Raw genomic sequence first — 22,526 nt, 5'->3', positions numbered from 1 at the left:
TCCTCTTTATACAGGAAAGCAAAGATCTGATGCAAATTGCAGCAAAATACAGACTATTGGGGGAATATATCTTTTCCCTTTATTTTCTATTTCTAGCAATCACATGTAAAAATTCTTACAGATAAACATTGCATTTGAATAGAAGATGCCTATATGAAGAGGGAAGGACATCTAAAAACTAGATAATCAAATGAAATCTTCCACTTGTGGAATAAAAAAGATTGTTATTTTACAAAGATTAGAGATTAAATTTGACACTAATACATTACTGATGTTTTCGTACTTCCAGAGGTTTAAGCTTCCCTCTAAAAATTGCCTTTGAGTGATAAAAAATCATCAATAATGGAAGGAGAGTTGGTTTCAGAGACCTGTTATGAATCTCCTCACAAGCCAAAAGTGAAAGAGAGGATGAAACTTTGCCTGAACCTCAAACTTGCAGTGGAGGTGGGCTGCTCAAAAGAGGGAATTCTACCATGTTCCCAGTCTCAGGAGATGAACATACACACTACTGTCATCAGATGTACTGATGTGATTTGAGACACAAAGGTCAATGTTGACAGCTTTACTTCAAGCAACAGATGTCTGTATATGTGTATTTAGTGTAAGTTACTAATTTCACTCTTTTGCTGAGCACAGTTCAGCAGATATTTAGCTTTATGCTTCACTGTTCATTACAGTGCTAGCCAATTTATCCAAGGTTTCAGGCCAACAGAGGCCAGACTATTTTTTCAAACATTGCGAGATACAGAATCACAGAATCAACTAGGTTGGAAAAAACCTTTGAGATCATCAAGCCCAACCTATGACCTTGTCAACCAGACCACGGCACTGAGTGCCACATCCAGTCTTCCCATAAACACCTCCAGGGACACTGACTCCACCACTTCCCTGGGCAGCCCATTCCAATGCCCACTCACCCTTTCTGTGAGGAACTTCTTCCTAACCTTCAGGTCCAACCTAAACCTCCCCTGGCACAGCTTAAGTCTGTGTCCTCTTATCCTATTGCTGGTTGCCTGGGAGAAGAGACCAACCCTCACCTGGCTACAGCCTCCTTTCAGGTGGTTGTAGAGAGTGATGGGGCCTCCCCTGAGGCTTTTCTCCAGGCTAAACATCCCCAGCTCATTCACCCCTTCACCTGCTCCTCTTAGAACTTGTGTTCCAGACCCTTCACCAGCCTTGTTGCCCTTTTCTGGACATGCTCCAGCATCTCAATGCCCTTCCTAAATTGAGGAGCCCAGCACTGGGCACAGAACTCAAGGTGTGGCCTCACCAGTGCTGAGTACAGGGGAAGAATCACTTCCCTGGTCCTGCTGGCCACAGAATTTGCTTTCTTGGCCACATGGGCACAGCTGGCTGTCAGCTGCTGTCAGTCAGTACCCCGATGTCCCTTTCTGCCTGGCTGGTGTCCAGCCACTCTGTCCCCAGCCTGTAGTGCTGCCTGGGGTTGTTGTGGCCCAAGTGCAGGACCCAGCACTTGGTCTTGTTGAACCTCATATCATTGGATTCAGCCCATGGATCCAGCCTGTCCAAGTCCTTCTGAAGAGCCCTCCTACCTTCCAGCAGATCAACACTCACACACAACTTGGCATCATCTGTGAATTTCCTAATGGTAGACTCAATCTTCTCATGCAGATCATCAATAAAGACATTAAATAGGACAAGGCCCAATGCTGATCCCTGAGGGAGGCCACCAGGGACTGTCCACCAACTGGATGCGGCACCAGTCACTGCTCCTTGGGCCCAGCCATCCAGCCAGTTCTTAACCCAGCAAAGGGTGCGCTTGTCCAAGCCATGGGCTGCCAGCTTTTCCAGGAGTATATTATAGGAGATGGTGTCAAAGACTTTGCTGAAGTCCAGGTAGACAACATCCACAGCCATCCCCTCATCCACCAGGTGGGCCACCTCATCATAAAAGGAGATCAGGTTGATCAGGCAGGACCTGCCCTCCTAAATCTATTCTGGCTGGGTCCGATCCCCTGGACGTCCTGTAGGTGCTGTATGATCACACTCAAGATGATACATCAAAGCCATCCACTGAGCCAATCTGAAACTCATGTTCCCAACCACACGAAACAGAGGTTCAATTACTAACCTGAAATAATTTTCTGTGTCTACTGCTAACATAAAAGTATGGCAAAGAAAAGCAGTTTCCATAACAATGCAAAAGAAATAGTTTCTTTGTTTTATCAAAACCGTTCATTAATAGTTTTTCATTCCCTCAGAAATGTGAGATGCTAATAATAATTTTCTCCACATAATATTTATTTTTATAATAGAGTCCTAAGAAAACAATAAAACACTGCAAATAGCATGCATTGAAGAGATTCATCTAAAGTGAGTGTATGACATTAGAGAGTCAACATAGTCTTTATCAATATAGCTGTACTGACAAAGGTTAGCTCAACAGAGGGCAGCTTATGTTCCTGGGCTCCTTCAGAGAAATATGCTCACTCAGAACATGATGTGGGACTGACAAATCTTGGCCCTTATTCTGAAATGCTGTTTATCAGGTCCTGTCATTAGAGAAATCAAGTCTACATTAATGCTTCATTTTCTATCAGGCAATCTGAAGCAAGATTCCCCATTGTCTCAACTCTGGTTTGCATCGTGATTTCATAGTGCCTGCACAGGGTATCTCCTGGATAAAATTAAATTGAAAGATGCCTGTGAGAGTGACTCTGATGCTTTCCATCCCATTGTGGATGTATAGCCTGAGGACCTGATGACCTATTCCAAACCAACTTCCCTGTGAATGACACAGACGCATGATCCTCCTCTTTTGCTCTACAGATTGACTTTTACTCTGCCACACTACATACTAATGGAGACATAAACTCCAGAACCCAGATCAAGTTTCTTCCCTTACTCCTTGGTTTGGCTCAGAGCACCAACATATCCCTACATATAAGCTCACCCTCAACATGTTTTCAGTGCTACTGACATCTGCTCACCACTCTTCGCAAAGCTTTGCTCAGTGCCAGCCCTGTTGAGGTTGATGGTGTAGACAAAGTCATTCCTCACACTGTGCCACCACCATGTATGCAGAATACTTAATTAAAAATATAAATAAAAATTAATTCATACTTTGTTAGACCTAACAGTAGGAGTAACACATTTCATAGGAATAAACACTCTTAGTCATGCAGAACTGTAAAATTCCTCCTAGTGCAAAAATATCACAGAACACTTAAGTTTCCATGAATCATTAATTCTAATTCTTTCAGTGAAAATACTGAATCCATATTCTTCTCATTAGTTTACATCTTTGAGTGAATCAAAATTCAACTAAATTATGCCACCTGTCATTTTAAAACAATCCTAGCCTCACAGTCCTCCATAAATATTCTGCTAAGCATAACTGCCAACTGAATATTGAACTAGATGAGAATAGACAAGGCAAAATAAAATTTATTTACTAAAATCACTACTAAAAAATTTAGGATTAAAAGTCTTATGATGTGTACTAACACTATTGCATTCAAAAAGAAAATACAACCTAAAAATAAAGGTAAAATTATTTACTTTAATGCTTCTATCACAGTAATTTCCCCAAAACAGACATATCTGCAGACATAGTTCATCATAAGTTCCTCAGCAAAAACTTAATTCACATCTCAAAGTATTTAAAAGCATTAAAATCACATAAGCACTTTGTTGCTTGCCTTCGATCATAGGACAGTTCAACATGCCAAGTATTTTGTGTTTTCTGCCTTCACCTGCTTTCTTTCCTTGCTTTAAGACAGATGTAAGTAAAAGAAGAAATTTTCAGGTAGATCACTCACTTTTCAACATCATCAGCTGATGCTGTTGATAGTGAATAGATTATGAGCATCAGGCAGGCCACAAATCCTCTTGCCTTACAAATTTCTAAACAATGCATAAAAGAACCTTGAGGACAAAGTGCGTTATATAAATAAAATTAATACTGTGCTAGGATGGTAGTGTCCCCTACTTGGTCCAATGTGTAGCAAATCAAGAAGAAGAAGGCAGTATGATCTAGATCTGAAACAACTACTAGGAATATATTTGAAATGTACAACGAAATAAGCCAATTACTTACACTCTCCTCTCAGGCAGGGATGGGAATGTTTCATCAGTGCTGCATAGCAAGATTGGTAATATTCATCAAGGGAAAAACCACGCCATTCCCAAAAGATTATCATCACAATTTATACAGGATGTTCAGGACATTCATCCATATCGAAACAGTCTGTGCTGTCTCAGAACAGACTATGCCTATATTGTTCTGGTTTTCCTTATAAAGAAAGCTTATTATCTGAAACTCTATACAGCTTGTATTCAGTTGGGCCAACCAATATCAAACCAACACACACTGATGTGTAATCACCCTTAGTATCCTTACTCGTCTGGAAAGCACCAGTACATTTCTTTATTTTCCATGCAAATTATGGTAAAATAATCCAACACTGAAAGCTCTTCTGAAATTGAGCCAGAAACATGGTTTCTAGCTATGATTCAGAAACCGTACCATGATCCTATTTCTGGAATAGGAGGAAAGCACTCCTATTGCTATTCCTCCTACTGGCCCCCTGCTTTTATTGGTCACATCCACTCAGCTGCAAAAGAAGCAGCAGCTCTGGTTTAGCTCCAGTGCTTCTGGAAGAAAAAGGAAAGCTACTTTCTGACTCTACCTCATTACATTGCAAAGTAGAAGTGGCCACACTCTACATGATAGGAATTCCACATAGGAAAATTGCATTGGCTGCTCTGTTTGGTTAATGTTTAGTTTCAACAAATGAAAACATGGTATTATGTGGAAAAAAATTGTTTTTATGGCAAGCAAAAGCAAAATCTACATGAATATTTACTTAAGACATGAAGACTTTAAGCTCTATCTTTCTATTTTGTTGTATGTATGTATTTAAAGATCCTGTATTCTTATTCTTCACGTACTCTAATTATCATATTTTTTAAGTAAGCAATATAATTTACTAAGTCTCTACAACTGAAAAATACTATAGACAGTTCTGTGCTCAAGTACTTTCTTAATTGGTTTGGGTTTTTATTTGAAAGCATGTGTATATGTACGTGCATACAGTTAGTTTTGACTGGAGGCTTTTGGCAAGAAGGATTAGTTTTCCTGATTTCCACTACTGAATTCATGGTAATTAGGCTTATCTTAGAACCATAATGGTTCTAAGGTTTTCCTTAAGCAACCTGTGTTTCTACCCAGAGGAGGATGCAAAAGTTACCTATAGATCAAAACTATCAGTTAATATTCAGTCAAGTCACCCTTCCCAGTTCACTGCATGCAGAGCAGATCCATAAAAACTATCAGACCATTTTATTGACCAGCTGGAAAAACAAAATATGGAAAATATGGAGCCATGTAACACTACTGATTTTTAAGCAGGAAGAGGGTATGTGGTGGTGCAGCCACACAGATGGGGCAGCTCTCAGCCCAATTCCAGCTAAAAATCAGAAGCCAACCAGAAAACAAGTAGCTTTTCAGAGGTGGTCTGTGTGACATATGTGTGGATTGTGGTTACAACATTGTCTTTCATGAGCTCTGGTGGCCCAAATTACAATTCTCTGGCACAACAGAATTATGCAAAAAGAAAAACCTGTTTCTTGTGCAAACAAAATTATTTCTCCAGATACCCAAGGCACATTAAATACTTCACAGTAACACAGTTTTAATGCATTTTAGATGAACACTTCAACAATGTTCTTATTTTCCTGTCAGACTGAATAATTCTGTTCCACTTTTGGAGTCCAACTGCCACATTCTCACCAACTTAGTAAAATGATTAAACCTATTAATTGTCAATGTAGCGAACTAATTAACAAACACTCACAGACTCCCTTCTAAAAATAATTCTACAAGATTTAAATTATTGTAAGTTTATTTGGCATAGCATGTTTTCATGTATAAAATTTTCAAATATTTCTCCTTCAAAATTTTATAGTTATGTACTGAGAAATTCATATTTTTGGTTACTGTCAGAATAACATCACATTAACATGTCAGTATTTGAGCAGAAAAGCTCTAAGTTTGTTCTCACCAAACAGCAAATAAAAATATGTATCACAGAATAATAGAAGTAAATAAAAGGAAATAAAACTGACTTATAACGTGAGACCAACCTTTATTGCCATTAGTCATTTATTTCAGAATAAAAGCCTGTAAGCATATTTCTCACAGCACTCCTCTGAAATTCCTAAATTCCAAAATTATATAAAACCCACTTATAAAGCTATTAATATTTCTGAGGTATTTGCAATGCAAATCACTTTATTATTGTCTCCTGCCTTTGACACTGCCCATATTTTTTAAAGATTTTTTTTTGCTACACAGTAAAGCCCTGGTCCAGCATTACTATTTTCTGCCACTGTTAACATGTCAGAGGTCTCTAAAAACTACTTTACTGTCAGCCTTTCTGCCACTGTTATTTATATTCACTAACACAGCTTTCAAAACTGCTGAAGTCCACAGCAACCCACACGATCTGCACCACAACTTCTTCCACACCAACCCAGTTACTCAGTGGACACCTGTCAAAGCTGGCCTTCCAGTGATGTTCACTATCATTACTGATACAAGTTACCAGCTGGCTGTGGACTTGCAGCTTTCACAAAGATGATACCCTTAGGACTTTTACATGATGATTCTGAAAAAAATGTACTGTGCTTGTGCCATAAATAAGAACAGAAAATCTTTATTTAGGCAAAACTATGGGAGAAATCTCACGCCTGGCAGAGGGTTGGTGGAAGGAGCTGCCCACATAGTCAGCTGAAGGTCAAGGTAAGATCAGATTCCACGGTTCTCCCATGGATGAGGTGACACAGGTCTGAAAGTATACACAAGTTTTTGGCTCTCTTCTGCATGTTTTATGTGGCATATTTTCTACATGTGCAGTTAAAGTCTGCATAGAGTAGGAACAGACACATCCAATTTTACAAGAATTTTGTTGTGGTATGAGTGGTGAGATACAAGGTGACTATTAACCCCTCTCCATCACCTGGAATAAACATATTTTTTTCATAGCACTGGGTAATTTCTTCAAAGAAATTTAAAAGGTGTTTTCTTTGATACTAAATGATATTGCACTGAAATATGTGAAGTAACAAAATAATTGAAAAGTTATGGCCTACTAAACAAGAGTGGCATGGCATCCCTACTGACTGTATGCTAACAAGTACAACTACGAATTCTGACAAGATATTATCTCTTATAGAAGTGCTTTTTTCTTTCATTTACTATTTTCATATAAGATACATAAAAGAAAATAGAATTACTAAAACAGACAGTATAAAACAGAAGTTCTGGGTAGGTATACAGATGATTTAAATTATTAATATAGATAATAATAGGAAAATTAATGAGTATATGCAGCATTTCTTATAGAATATGGGGCGGGGGGGTTTCCAGAGAGCTCAAAGCACATTGGGCACCAAAAAGTAACATTTTTACTTGCATTCTGTTAATTCACTGTCACTTAGTAACTTTTAGTTGCTAAGAAATAACAGCCAGCAGAAATCAGTATAATGTTAATAGATATGTATGTATAGAAATGTTCCCAGTTTCCCAGTAACCCAGCTGCACACCTTTGATCAGCAATACACTTTTACAGTACTTCATAGTATATTTACAATTTTATGTCACATGAATATTTTAGGATTTCTCTGCAGGTTTTGTAAGAAGGCAATTTTATTTCTTTATGGAACTTCTGATCATCAGATAACTTTAAAAAATTGCTTTAATCTCCCAAGTTTTCCGAAAAGACCAGCCCTTACTTCACTACTCCTTAGCAAAAAGGAGTACACTCTAGTTGTCCTAGGAATGCATTCATAAACCACAAGTCTCATCTGACTATAAAATGGGTTAGTATTGCTTCCAAGTCTTTAAAAGTTTGTGGTTAAGATTTACAGAAACTGTTACTATATATTGCAGATTTCAAAACTAAAGATTCAGCTGGATCCATGACATGTCATGTACTGCAGCAATTTGAGGATGTTTTTTCTCTCTCTACTGCACATGCCTAGTTCCTAAGTTGGAACCTATTGGCAACTCCTTTTACTTTCCGTTTAGGTCTGTGCTTAGCTCTGGGCTTAAAATGTGTGCTTAGCTTAACAACTGAAATTTGCAAGAGCCAAAATACTGTTCATAGATACTGAAAGACAAAACAGACTTTTCCAATTCAAATTCTGTACATCATGTACAATGTGAAGATACTTTGTATGTTCAGAAGTTTTGCATGTTCACGTGTTACTGTATACAACCAATTTAAGAAAACAAATAATATTTACTGGATATGTTAAAGACCAACATAAGTTGCTTTTAAATGACCAAAGCAGTATTAGACAACTTCCAGAAACAAAATCTGAAATTCCAAAATTAAGTTCCTTTGTGCTTTCATTAAAAAAGGAACAACCCTCAAGGCCCCAGTAAAAACAGACCTAATAGAAATACTCTTCCAGTGAACTAATGTTTCCAGTACCACAACCAATAGTCAAGTTAAACACATCTCCTTTCTAAGCCAAAATTTTCCACCTGTATCATTATTATATGCAAATAGCCATTAAATACAGCAAAGTACATGACCAAGCAGAGAGCAAGGCAATGTTACTACTTTAATTTTGCTGTTTTACAATATTCATGAAAGATGTTCACTATGGGACTGCTGGGAAACTAAATGATCCACCTCAAGCAGCAGAAATACTATCTTTTTATCAAGCTCAAATGCAAAACTAAAGAAAAATCACTGCTTTCTGTTATATAGCTGCAGAAGTCTGTCAAGGTTTGCACAAGCAAATTGAGATGAAACTCAGATATTGAAATACAAAGCACTAAATTTTGGTATTGCCCTCGTTATTTTAAAATTAAACCTTGCTCATAACAGCATTATAACTCCTCCTTTTCAGACAATACATAACTTCTTTATAAAAGCTCCTCTCATATAATTTTCGATTTTTATTACTTTAATGAAGTAGTCTAAGAATCAAAGCTTAAGCTTTGAATTATAGCAGCTGGTTCAGGAAATACACTGAACCAAATAATTTTTTTAACATTTGCAGAGTTTCAGGACAAATTTCCTGAGCAGAACCACGGTACTGGAATATCATAGCTTCTAGATAGTCGCAGATATTGATGTAATTAAGGGCAGACATTGGAGCATCAAGAATCTTCAGACAGTTAGTCTGTCAAACAGTAACTATGATTATCCCTAGCCCAAGTGCTCTGCTAGGTGCATCCTTGTATGGCCAGTCTGATTCCTTGGCCAGTAGAATCCAGCTCAGTCTTATTTCCTGAGGAATCAGTGAAATGTTGATAATGAAGTTACAACTTGTACACAAGCTTTTTGCTTCTTTCAGTACCATTTCCATTGCTGAAAGAATTAATATGTTCTGTTATTGAATCAATGCACAGTTAAATCAACTGTTTAATCATTACAACAGTGTTCAATGAAATCAGTAGCTTAATCACTCATTGTCCTCCATCAATCCACGTTCAGTCCCTCATCTCACAATTTTTGTACTTGTTCAGGTTTGGACATGCTAGACATTGCTTTTGCTAAGATTATTTTCACACATTTAGGTTAAATACCAGTGTACATATTTCAAATTAAGAACCATTAACCTGTCTCAAAACTTTGCAAGCTATTTAAACAAGAGATTCTCTGTCTCAAAGAGATTCAATGTAACACATAGAAACAATAAAATAGGTAGGAAAGCTAAAGGTGAAAGTACTTTAAAACAGATCAAAAAAAGTAACGAGAATCATATGAAGTCCTTCTCAGCAATTATTACATTTGTAAGCAAAGACTGAAGTAACTCAAGAGGGAAAGAGAAGGTAGTGCAAACATGGTGGTCAAAAGCTAGGAAACAAGGAACAATGAAGCCAAGGCAAGAACTGGAAAGTTGCTTCACATCACTTTATATTGCACATATATAATTAAATAAATGGGCAAAAAATTGAAAAAGGACAGCACAGGACAATACAGGCTCTCTTTGGTTAATTTTTTTTTTTTTTAAATTTCAGGGATTCTTTTAGCACTGATAACACCAAGTTGTTCTAGAACACAAACACATACTGTCCAGAATTATCAGCTTTACATTCCAAGGTCATTTAACCCTACATTGTTCATTAAAGTATCCAGGATGTAACAGGAAATTTAGTTCTAAGTTCCTTTTATTTAGTGACCCCTTAATTCAAAAATCTGAGGAAGAAATAATTTTGAAAAGAGAATTTTTTTTTGTCTGGGATAATATCTACTGTAATCACATTGATGGCCAGTAGCAATAATACATATTGTCAAAAATATATATACTTAATCACCAGCACTTTCATAAAGTACCACAAAATAAGATATTCAGTTTGGTATCACAACCAAGCATCCTAATTTTCGTGACTTTTTCAACTTGACATATTCAGAAAGAATACCTGCCATCAGGAACTGTGTTTAAGAGCATAGCTACAGGAGGCTGTACAGAATATTTAGATGTCAGTGTGTGAAAAAAGTAGTCATGCTGTAGTGGAACAGGCCTGGGGCACTCATGTCTCTGAATCACTGCCAGGATCAGCAGATCGTCACTGCTAGGAGGATGCCATTCTTTCTGCACAGCCCTCAACTATTATTTGAGATCACTGTAAGAAGGGCAAGACAGTACAATTAAAAACAACGGATTTAAAAGAAGGCAAGAATGAAATGCAGTTATTGGACCGAAAGAATGCTGTACCTGGATTTTGTGACAGAAGTTTGCCACGCATTTTATAAGCAACTTTTATGATCATCTTTGCTTCAGATTGCTTGTTCTGGTTGTATACACAGGGTTTATTACATATTAAAGAATCCCTCTACAATCGCGGAAGTAATGAGAAAGACAAACCTGCTAGGCAATTAGGAACAGGAAGGATATTTAAATCCTAACTCTGTCAGAGGCTGAGCTGAAAAATCTGTTGCCACTTTAAGTAGTGGAGTGTTTGATTTGCCCTGCAGGGCCGAAGTGCTGTAAGGACCATCTGGGGCAGGGGTGTGTGTAAGGGATTTTTTATTATTGTTAAATATTAATGTAGGATTACATAGTTTTTCAGAGCCAAGGTACTGAAGATTAGTTATAATGAAATGCTACTGAAAGATGGTTGTAATTAGATAAGCTTGCAATTAAGATACAGAGCATATAATACATTCTTACCTTTAGCTAAGCACCAGTTTATTTACCTGGATGAGGCAAAACTTGGCTTAAAATCAAGACCCTTAATTGGTAGGATTACCAATAGATTCTGCTGTTCTATCGATGGCATATGTATGATTACTATTCACAGGAATCAAATTAGCATCAGATAGCATGAAATTACATTCAGGATTAATATTAAAAAATCCAGACAGGTACAACATACAAAGTTTTTAAAATATATTTTGTATAACCTGAGTTTGGAATTTCTGGTAATTTCAACAGAGTGTTTATCTGAGCTAAACAGAAAGACAGTGTGGGTCCATGTAAGAAACTATAAATCTAATTAATTACAAGATTATACTATTATTGGAAAACACAAACAATAGCAAAATCATAATGAATGTAATTTTGTGTTAGTATAGGGGCCGTTACATGCTGATCTTTTTAAGGCAGCAAACTTACTCTGATGATATTGATTTCTTACATTTTTTCTCCTACCTATACAAAACTAATGAATACATAAGCTTCTTAACATATTAGCTACTCTTACTCAAAGTTTACCTATCATTTAAAATCCTTTCAGCTTCATTAAAGTTCACTTACCTGAAAAGTATAAAACCGGGTCCCATTAGGAGGATGTACTTTAGGAGAGGCAGAGACAGTGTTCATATCCGAGAATATCATTTCTGGTGACACACAATACAATCCACAGAGAGCTACAGATGCAGAGCAGAGTGCTAAGCTCGGAGACAAATCCTTTTATACATTTAGGGAGGCAATTGGACAAAATTCAGTCTGCCCCATCCGTTCAGATGTACAGTGACAGCGCTTTGAATTCCTCACTCCTGCATCTGTGAGCTAAACTGTAAGGTCATTGCTCCCTGACCTCTAGCTCAGCTAGTCCGTTGTAATATGCACGATGAATAAAAATTAGAAATGCCCAAGAAAAGAGAGCCAGAACCTACAATACATGGAGCTTGTGCAGATTCTGGCAACGCTTTGGACCTGCCCATCTGTTCTCAGTGATAATCACCTCCCTCCACCACAGCCTTGCAAAGTGATTATGCTAAGCATCTCAGTTAACCAATAAAACACAGTTTCATTTCAAGCAAGCATGCACAGTGAAAAACAGAGGACCTCTTCTGACTAACCTGAAGCATGCCTCATGTTCAGTTTATAGCTGTACTTGATAACAATGATAATTTTATCATTTCAGTTGCTGACAGCTGTGCTAACACATACAACTTGCTTTAAATAACCCAAAAGGTGGCATTTTTGTCGTTTTGACTGTCTTGTCTAGAAAAAGAAAGAAGCTGTGTATTGCTCTCCAAATTAGTATTTTTTACATTTCTTAATTTTTGGTGCTACTTTTGGGGAGAAAGAAATATTTGTGAGTCTGTTTACAGAGCTATAGCCAGTTTAAATATAATACACATTATAAGCTTCTCTTTTCTCATTCTTTTCTAACTCTTTTTTTCTCATGTTCAGTCTGAATCTCTATTGAAGAAAGGTTTACCTAACATTGCTAAGTATAAGGTTGGAATTTTATTCTGAGCCCTACTGTGCTTAGCAAAGCTACAGACCTACAGCTTAGTTCATTAGTTATACACAAAATGTTTTAAAGAAGTTATTTTTTAAGGCTGATAATACTTGTGAACAACTGCACTGCACATTCAAAAAGCATTCATCGCATCTTTTTCATCAAACGCAGATAATTTGAACTACATTAAGATGATAAAGAAAGTAATATTCTAAGAACTTGACACCTTTTAGCAACAAAAAATAAGTGTTCAATTTCCAAAAATTGAAAACCAGGGTTTCAGAAAAGGGTAAAATTGTGAAGTGGTTGCAAAACTAACTTTGCATATTCTGTCAAGCACTTTTATTTTATTCACAAGGTTTAAAAGAGGCAGAAAAACCACTTAAGAAATGGTACTTTCAAAAGGAACTTGTAAAAATTCTAGAAGCCTGGTGAGTTGCCAGGCTGTCTATGTTTTTTATCCTGTTTTATCTTAATGCTTTTAGCAATAGGAGATAATGCAGCTTCTAAAGTAAAATGACTATGAAAGGAGTTGGGAAAGAAGCAGAGATGTCTGTCTGTTTAAATGTGTATGTCAGAGTGGTGCATACTGCAATAATAGTATTTTGTAAGCCAAAGTGAAAAAAATCTTCTTAGATCCTATTCTTATCTAACAATTTCTTATAATGACCATGATACGGCTTCTATAACATTTACAGAATGAAAGCAAAACTACTGTCTGGAACATTTTCTTAAGATCCAGATTTCAGTGTATTCTCCCCTCTTTGATTTCTCTTCCAGAAGATCTAGATGCTTGCATTAGCAAAGAGGCCCCTCAACTGGTCAAGTGAAAGATACCAATTTGTTGATAATCTCAGAATCTTTTGTTATGAGCGGATACTTTCTTCTTTATAATATGCCTACCAAACGTGCTGTTTCTCCACAGTGCAATAAATAGTTTCTTTCATGGATATTTAAAATGGTTTGCCCTGAAAGATTAAAGAAATTTACATCATAGTTTCCTCACCAAATGCATAATTTGAAGAATTCATGTGCAAAATCCCACATACATTCCTCCAATAGTTAAGTACTTTCACTACTCAGTAACTGTACCTATTAGCTTGAACTTCTCTTGCTTCAACTTTCATAACTTTCAAACCTTGTTTCTACCAGGAATATAGAAAACTCAGTTCATTTTCTCATACTGGCATGTGCTAAATCTTAAGCTAGTACACTCATACTTAAATCTAACTGCTCTAGTAACTGCTCTAGTAACTGCAATAATGCCTTTCATGATCATAACATTATCGCTGTATTTAGACTAGTTCCCTATTTGTTCCTCTAGGACTGCACATCTTCTTTTAGCTGTAGCCTTCCACTGGGAGCTCTTACTGGGATCACTGTTCACCATAACTTGGCTGCCTCTTATATAAAAATGCTTTTGAAAATATTGTTCCTGATCTTTTATCTGTTGTTTTGGCTTTCCTGCCTAGGTGAAGAAATTTGCACTTTAAAAACCTACCAACAATGCCACCAAAAAAAACCCCAATAGCCCCACCACTCCTGCATTTACGTCAAACATATTGAATCAGTAAAAACCTATCTAATAAGTATAGATCTGGAGAGAAGACATAGCATTGTAACTGTTGTTCTAATTCTCCATTAACTTCAACCTTGTGGGGAAAGGTAATGACTATGACTTTTCTCTACCACACTGCAATACAGGCAACATCATGTTCTTGTAGGATCCTCATGGAATCAGAACGTCATTTTGGTTTAATACTCAAAATAGATTGAAACCATTTGTTTACAACAGGTTTTTTTCTGAAAAATATGAAACTAACCTCTTGCCAGGAAGCAATTAGAGCACAGGTAAATTCAGTAAAGCATGAACTGATGCATGGCAGAATGCGTGTTCACAATTACAGAAAGAGTCCCATTTCAGAAAAGCCAGCAGCTCCAAATTTGGGATTCAGCAATCTCTTCGGAACAAGGAGCTGGAACCAGGTCTTCCATGTCTAATTGAATGCAACAACGACTAAGGAGAGTATCAAGCTGGAACTGAAGGAAACTGAAGAGACCCAACAGGGCAAATGGAGAAACACACCCAAAGACCATGACTAGAGCTCAGTGGTAGAAGTACTTACAATAAATGCAATCTCCATTCAAGTATTTGCTCCATGAATCTTCCAAGTAATGATTTAATTATTCCATGAAGTGAGACTTATAGTGGAGGAAAAAAAAATCTAAATGAAAAGAAGAAGTTCTATGTGTTTAAAAGTATGAGATATGGCAATGCTTCTGTGATGGCTTTAGTTTCAGTTACTTTTGAATGTACGAGTTATCAAGCTCTGAATCTATACCATATGAATTATGTTGAACTTTACATTTTATTTAGATACTACTCTCCAAAATTTTCAGTGAGATTATTTATTTATTTATTTATTTTAAGTGGGGGTTTTTATGGGTAGCCTATCATTTTTATAAAAAAACCCAAGATATGTTATGTAGAGATACATATATATTAAAAAACCCAGTAAATTATGCATCAAAAAGGAAGGCATATATTTGTGTATATGAGATGATTATGTAAAGTACTTTGAAAATTCAGGGACACTAATACAAACCCTTCTATTTCTGACTGCAGAGACAAGATGCGCTTTTTTAAATTGACAAACACACTTAGCTTTTTAATGTGCTAGTGCTTGTGACATATAGTTTCTCTTCACAATATGTAGTGCAATGGAAAGCAGATGTTTTGAGTTAAGATTTAAATCACCAGATCTAATTGAGTTAGGTGAGTAATTATCCAGAAACATGGACTTTATATCACATATTATTCTCATTTCTGTCTCTATCAGGGAAAACAAAGTTAAAGAAACATGCCTTCCTGCAGGAGCAGTGTGAGTGTGTGACTTTCAGAACATTAGAGGGCTTTCACACTAAACCTCTAGACTTTATCACTTCTACTTCACAGACTCAGAGAATCATTACTAATCTTCCAATATTGACAACACTGTACTTGAATTGGTGTTTCTTTATCATCTTCTGTTGTAGACATCAAAATAGCGGGAGTATCATATGATAAGTTACTCATCTGGCTTAAAATATCCTGATTTTGATTGAAACTGAAAAATATTAATGTTTAGAGAGTTCTGGTTTCCAACCATTAATGGCTGGAAATGATGGTAAACTTTTACCACAGTTCAGACAAAAGATATTCAAATTGCATATCACATTTCAATGACTATCTTCGTGAAGTCACACATGAAATCTAATTGTTCTTCATATCCAAATTTATTTACAATTCCTTTCAGCTTATTTAATGAAGTTCTATGCCAAAATTATTTCTTTTTTTCCCCCATCAACAAAGCAACACAAAACCAAAATCTGACTAATATACTTTAAAGAATGTATAAAACTCACACATATTGAGTTTCAGAAACTAACCATTCCCAGCTGGCATAGCTCCCAGAAAGCAAAGTGGGAGAATTAAAGACAATGAAACCTAGTACAAGGAAGTTCGTGCTCCCTTTCAGGCTTCTAGCCAGAAAATCCTTACAGAATTTAAAACTGGTAGAAATAGATCAGCTTATCTTATTGATAAGTAAAGACTGTTTTTCATCTTGTCTCTGTAATTAAGAGCCAATTATCAACATTTCCATCACTGGTCTTTGTCTTTTGAGTATGCAAATACCAACGTGTAGCAGGAAGTGTCTTACAAGAACAAATGCTTGTACCAAGGCAGTATGAACTTATGAGCCCTATTTTAATCCTGAACATAAGGATTCATGTAACCCTTGATGACAAGTACACTGCAGAACAAAATATCTTCTGTTAGAAGTAAAACTATACATCAGAAATACTAAAGGATAAAACATGTCCCAGCAGGTTTATTCCGTATGATGCCTTCCCTTTGAAGCACAAGAACAATGACAAAACTTACACAGGAAGTACAAATATGAATACAACTAATTTTTAACGTAACCTTGGTTTTTTTGCATATACTGAAATATTTTACCAAGTATTGCATTTGCTTTGAAAAAAACAGAGTCAACATCAACTAATCAACTTCAAACTCTTATAACTATTTTTCATTTAAATGGCAAACTTCAGAATTCATTTATCTAACAATAGATCTCTTTAGGCCATAAAAAGTCAATAAAATTAAAATTGCTGATTCAGTATCTAAGTGAGTTTATGAATACAGTGGCTCATGCAGAATATATTTTATATGAACCTATCAATTATGCAGTCCCTAATCAACAATTACGGAATGCAACCATAATGACACTAAGTTCGAAAGATGCTGTTTGATTACTTGTGTAGGAGGAAATTTTCCCTTTCTTTTGTATTAATTCACACAGTCTGAAGACTTAACAACTAAGTAGTTCTATATCTGACTCCCTTTCCACATGGTTCAATAAAGCTAGGATGGAATATTTAAAGAACCATTCCATTTTTCTTGAAACAATTCAACTTCCCAGCACTGGACCCTTGTTTCCTTTGTATAACTTGACCACCAGTAAATCAAGATTGTACACAGAGACTTATTAGGTAATTGAAATGAACCTGATATACACTGGTTTTATCTATTTTTAAGTTATGTGTTGATGACAGTTACTACTGAGTGAATCCAAAAAAGAAACTGAATGAACACTTAATGCTTGTATATAGAGAAGTCTACTGGACATTAAACATAATGTGAGAGTTGAAGGAGGAGAGGATGGCAGAATTGCGAGACTGTGTAGTGAACCAAACTGCAAAAAATTGAGAGATTTATCTCTGAAAGTTAAATCATACCTGGTTTGAAAAGATACATACTTTTCTCCACCACTCGTGGGTTTCAACACCAAAAGCACAGCTACTAAGCTGTATTTAGCACACAGCCTGTGTCCTCTGCCATTCACCTTTGAGGCCAGGACTACATTTCTGTTTTCTGACATGACTACAGATTTCATGAAAAAGTCTCAGTGGTCCTTGGACTCAAAGACAATTTTTTATGTAGAATCAAACAAGTGACTGCCTTTATGAACATTTTTAACATTTCCATCAAATCTAACATTAACTCTTGATGAACCAAGACCAAAACCTCTATAGTAATGTGATCCCAGACAGTGGAAAAGAAATAATGTAAACAGTCAGCTTGTTATTTGACCATGTGTCATATCACTTAGGTGTCAGTTTTGTTATTTATGCTTTAAGTTGATTATATTGCAACATTATACACAGTGGTATCATGGCTCTTGGCAAAATAAAAGAGTAGTTTCTTATCAGCAAACGTAGAATCTAAATCATGTACATTACTGCAAAGGATCACAGTACATTAAGGATGAGTGAAATTATGAAAGAACATAAGATGATAATCATTGCCTATGTATCATCAGCAGCAGAGTGGCTTTTTCTTTTTAAGTGAACATCTTACATTATGTGTCTCATCCTGAGGATAAAAATAGGATGAGAGCCCATGAAGGAAAAACAGAAGATACAAGTTTGAGATAATGTGTTCAAGCACTACAACTTACTGTGACTAGACATCCTCTCTAACCTGCCTATCCTCCCTTCGAAAAATACTTTTTCTTCCTAACAGTTTTTATTTTATTCATTTTCATTCTGGTGATTTATTTTATACTGCAATCATTCTGCAATCTTTACATAGAGATGTATCCTGTTCTGGAAGTATAAAAAGTATTCAGAGACTAAAATACTAATGAAAGTGAGTAACAGAATTTTATCTAGAAGATAAAGGCTGTCAGGAAAGCTTGTGCCAAGGCAATTGTCTGTTATTTATTTCCATTTCTGCTCCATTTGGAAAGTATCTTTTGTTATAATGAGTGATGCAAGTTGCTAAACCGGTCCTTTGAGTAAGAAGTTACAGAAATGAACCAAAAGCTAAAATTCATGACAGATTAATCCCATACTTTACCTGGGAACTGGAAATACTCTCTTCAGTAAAGATTGTGGACATTAGCAGGCCTTTGCAAAAGGAGGTCTGTTTGTTTACTTTCTCAATTAAAATTTCATAATTTTTCCATACTGTTGGTGAATTTATTTCTGAATAAATACAAACTTGAAAAATAACCAGAATAAACCCATACAATTACATAATCATACCTACTTCCACATTGTGAAAAATTTGAAATATTACTGATGATTTAATAAAATTCCCTTAAGTAGATTTACCCTGATAACTTTTCTGTCCTGAAGGTAACAAGGGCAATAATCATGAATGGGATCACAACCCTTGGAATTGGAATCTGCTGAAGCACTGTTAATATTGACAGTCATACTTCCAGAAGTAACTAATTCAATTGTTTAATTAATGACATCTTTCATCTAATTTTCAAGGATGCTCAGTCTTTGAATAGCCTCTCTTAAGTCACATCAGCCCTGCTGATGCCATTTTGAGCATTTAAGTCTCACTCTTGTGCACTTCAGAGGCCAAGAACTTGGAGTGACTAAGTTTGAAAATGTCAGACCTGTTGCTCCAGCTTTATTCCCAAAATGTAGTCTCCTAAAGACTATAGCTAGATACAAGCAATAAAACCTTTTATTACCTTTTTTTTCTTTAATTACATGCCACAAATCAATACATTAGCTTGAAAAGACCTCAAGACTTTTCTATGGTGCACATCTCTTCATTGTCATACATACAGCCTTGTAAGAGGTCATGGTAGAAAGCAGAAACAGTCTCTTCTAAAAATGTATCCTATCTGTGCTTGTCCTTAACCTTTTGATGTCGTTTTCCCTCCTAAAAGTGCAGTGGCAGTGTTTGTGTACTGATACTGTCTAAAATCATCTTTCCAGCAGAGAAAAGATATGGGATTATAAAACAAAACAGTCAATACCATCCTGAGGGCAAATGGCTGTTCCAGATCTTGACTCAGCAGACTTTCATTTCCCCTTTCAAACTATTATAAAAATATAGAATGATCCAGCAACTGCATAGCTATATTAAGTAGAAGCAAACATTGCATTTTTCTGTGAAGAAAATCATGATATAAAAATACAGCTGAAAAATGCTTTCCCAGTGCTAAAAAATGTGAATTCCATTGAACTAATTATTTTTTTTATATTTTTTATTTAATTCGCAATTCAGACTTGGGTGATCACAGAATATGCTGTAATGATTAATGCTGATTTAATGATGATTTTCAATTACCCTATTTATCTTCCTGAAAATTCTAAAAGAAAAGTCAAAAGAAAACAGTATAACCACAATTTTTCTAATCTTTGGGCTGAATGGTTGCTAAATCCCCAAAACTTGCTAAATCCCCAAAACTTGCTAAATCCCCCAAAAAGAGACTTTCTAAGTCTTAATCTTCACAATAGCCACCTTTTTGCTTTATTAAACATGCTTTGGAAAAAAGTAGGATAGGATATTAAGTAAGACAGTATTTCTAGGACATAGGAAAAATTAAAAGTATTTTCTATTTCCTTTCTGCATTCAGTCAGGATGACTTCAATATTTATCATACAAGTGACTAAGCAGTATTATTCACAATGTATCTTGCCAGGCATCTAAAAAGTGCCATAAACTTATAAGCAGTGTAATACATATGTTCTTAACATTCTTATGGCTTAATCTGTATTTTAAGGTAGACAACTGAGATGGATTGATAATCAACCAATGTGTGTGCCAATATTAAATGAAGATAGAACTCTTATTATTAAAGATCACAGTCTAAAAACTCACCCTTGGTCAGGAAAAATAGCTACTTGACAAAAGCATAAAAATGTAGTGAAACCTAAATTAAACACTGTGATACTGACAGAGTACTGCTCTCATCTAACAAAACCTTGTCCCTTCTATATGGTAGCAGATGACTACTGCCTGGTCTTCTGCACTCACAGCTTATTTTGAAAATGCTGAAAACTTAGTGGTAAGACTATAAAGATTCTATAAAGGAGAAAATTATTCATGGACAGAGAGTCTCAGGTGGAATGACAGAATATGGAAATCTGGGAATTATATGGCTGCTATTGAGCAAGGACACATTGAAATCTCCTTGCCAAGTGAAGGTGGCTTTTGCATTCTTTTCTTTCATGGAAGCAATGGCAGAAATGAACTGTAGCATCTTCTGGTGGGCTTTATTTGCAGTGGACATGTCAGCGTCTCTTGTGTGTTACCACAGGCTCCCTTTACAGTCAATAAAGACAGGTGCTTTCAAGGGGCACTGTTTCTGACCTATTTTAGATGTCTATTTTAGTTTGAGATGAATCACACCACAGAGGTGGGAGGCAGAAAAGACAGAAATGCCTACACTCTAGATATCTGAACTTAAGTGCAGTGAATCCTACCCTGGGAGCCTGAACTGAATGTTAAACAAGTTATCAAAACATGACAAGAAGATATTATAATCAATGACAAAACCCCCACCACTGATTAAGTACACCTGAGGGATAATTGCTATCAGAAATAATTATTTCTATAACTATGTAAAACAAAACCAAAACCACACAAACCCTGAAAATGGCTTTTCCTACTTTCCTGAAACAAATTATGTGAAAAGCAACATCTGCAGCAACAAATTCACAGTCACATCCAGATTAAGTCTGCTGCTATAATCACAGGGAAGATTAACAACCCAGACTAAGATACCAAAGACTATGGAGCATGGCAAAATTAACTGCAAAATTATTCATGCTCTATTAAAAGATATAGTGTGACACAAAAAAGTTAAATCACACCTACAAGTTTAAATAACAAAGCAACCTCAGGCCATGCAGTTCCTAATTCTCAGTACTCTATCAGTGCTTATTTCACATTCACTGCAGCATGAACAGGTTTCTTATGAACATTAAATAGGTGTGATAGACATTTATTACAATTCAAAGCTCAGAATTTTGTTTAGAACTTCACAGAATTTCACATATTATATTTCATCCAATTTCATGTAGCAGCTTTAAATTTTGATTAGTGTCAAGTAATGGTAATATTAATTAGTATTTCTTAAAGTGGCACAGAAAACCTTAAAAAAAATTGCACAGCACTCGATATATATATATATATATATATATAACTTAAAATGTATACAAAAGATATGTGGTAAATGGAATAGTAAAATCACAGTATTTGTCATGTGTAGAAAATTTTCTTAATGGTAGTACATTAAGAATTTTCTTTTGAAAAAAAAAAGGTACAAAAAAAAGCCAACTACAGCTTTAACCTGCATTATCCATATAAAGGTTTAATCCTTTCCTCAGTCTGACATAGCACATACTCTCAGCAATACCGTATGGGAAAGACAACCATAGAAAAAATTATACATCATCTTTCCTCTTCACCCACTGGCGTCTCTTCTCTAAAGAAAATGGATACATTTGGTGTATGGAAGTTACATTTTACATAAATACATCATGGTTTCTTTCATCTTTATCTAAATGGTGCTAATCCTGACAGTCTCTCTTCACTTAAAAATTCCTCCTTACCCCGATCATTTTCACTATCTGTCTCTACATCTCCAGATAGTAGCTTACCATGATGGAATATATCTTTTTCCCTCTCTGCACAGCCAGATGGAAATCAAAAGGAAACATTTTCTCTTACTCCTACTGTCCATTTACCAAGACTCCAAACATTCTAGTTGGTGAATGGAAAGTGGCACTGAAATTGCAGTTGAGTGTGGTTTCCTAAGATTGAACAACACTGCACCTCAGAATAAACAGGTGGCATACAAACCAATTTAGACCAGCACAAATACAATTCTAACTCAAAGTTTTCAGACACTGACCAAGAAAGATATTTTATTAAGTGGCAGAACAGTTTTCAATATTTGCACAGTCTGTTTAAGATGACCATGGATTTGGTTTGACAGGCAAGCAAGATAGAACAGTTGGGAAAATAAATCACAGATGAGTCAACAAT

At 35.9% G+C, this 22,526-nt stretch overlaps 1 protein-coding gene across 4 annotated transcripts in view; it reads right to left on the bottom strand.

Annotated features, from left to right (window-relative positions):
* Positions 1–22,526, bottom strand: part of PPFIA2 (PTPRF interacting protein alpha 2) — a gene marked incomplete at both ends in the record, with an annotated part of 283,268 nt that overhangs the window by 182,349 nt on the left and 78,393 nt on the right. For 2 of the 4 annotated variants that reach the window (XM_082279659.1, XM_082279660.1), the window contains one exon: positions 11,743–11,823. The exons of the other annotated variants lie outside the window; for them this stretch is intronic. In XM_082279659.1, the coding sequence (XP_082135785.1) occupies positions 11,743–11,823 (81 nt within the window). Of the gene's footprint in view, positions 1–11,742; positions 11,824–22,526 lie in introns of those variants that run through there. 4 annotated transcript variants of the gene reach the window in all.

Source organism: Coloeus monedula, assembly GCF_965178545.1.
Source record: "Coloeus monedula genome assembly, chromosome: 4".
Taxonomy (NCBI): domain Eukaryota; kingdom Metazoa; phylum Chordata; class Aves; order Passeriformes; family Corvidae; genus Coloeus; species Coloeus monedula.
The sequence above is the reverse complement of the archived record's forward strand: the minus strand, read 5'-3'. Positions and strand labels throughout refer to the sequence as shown.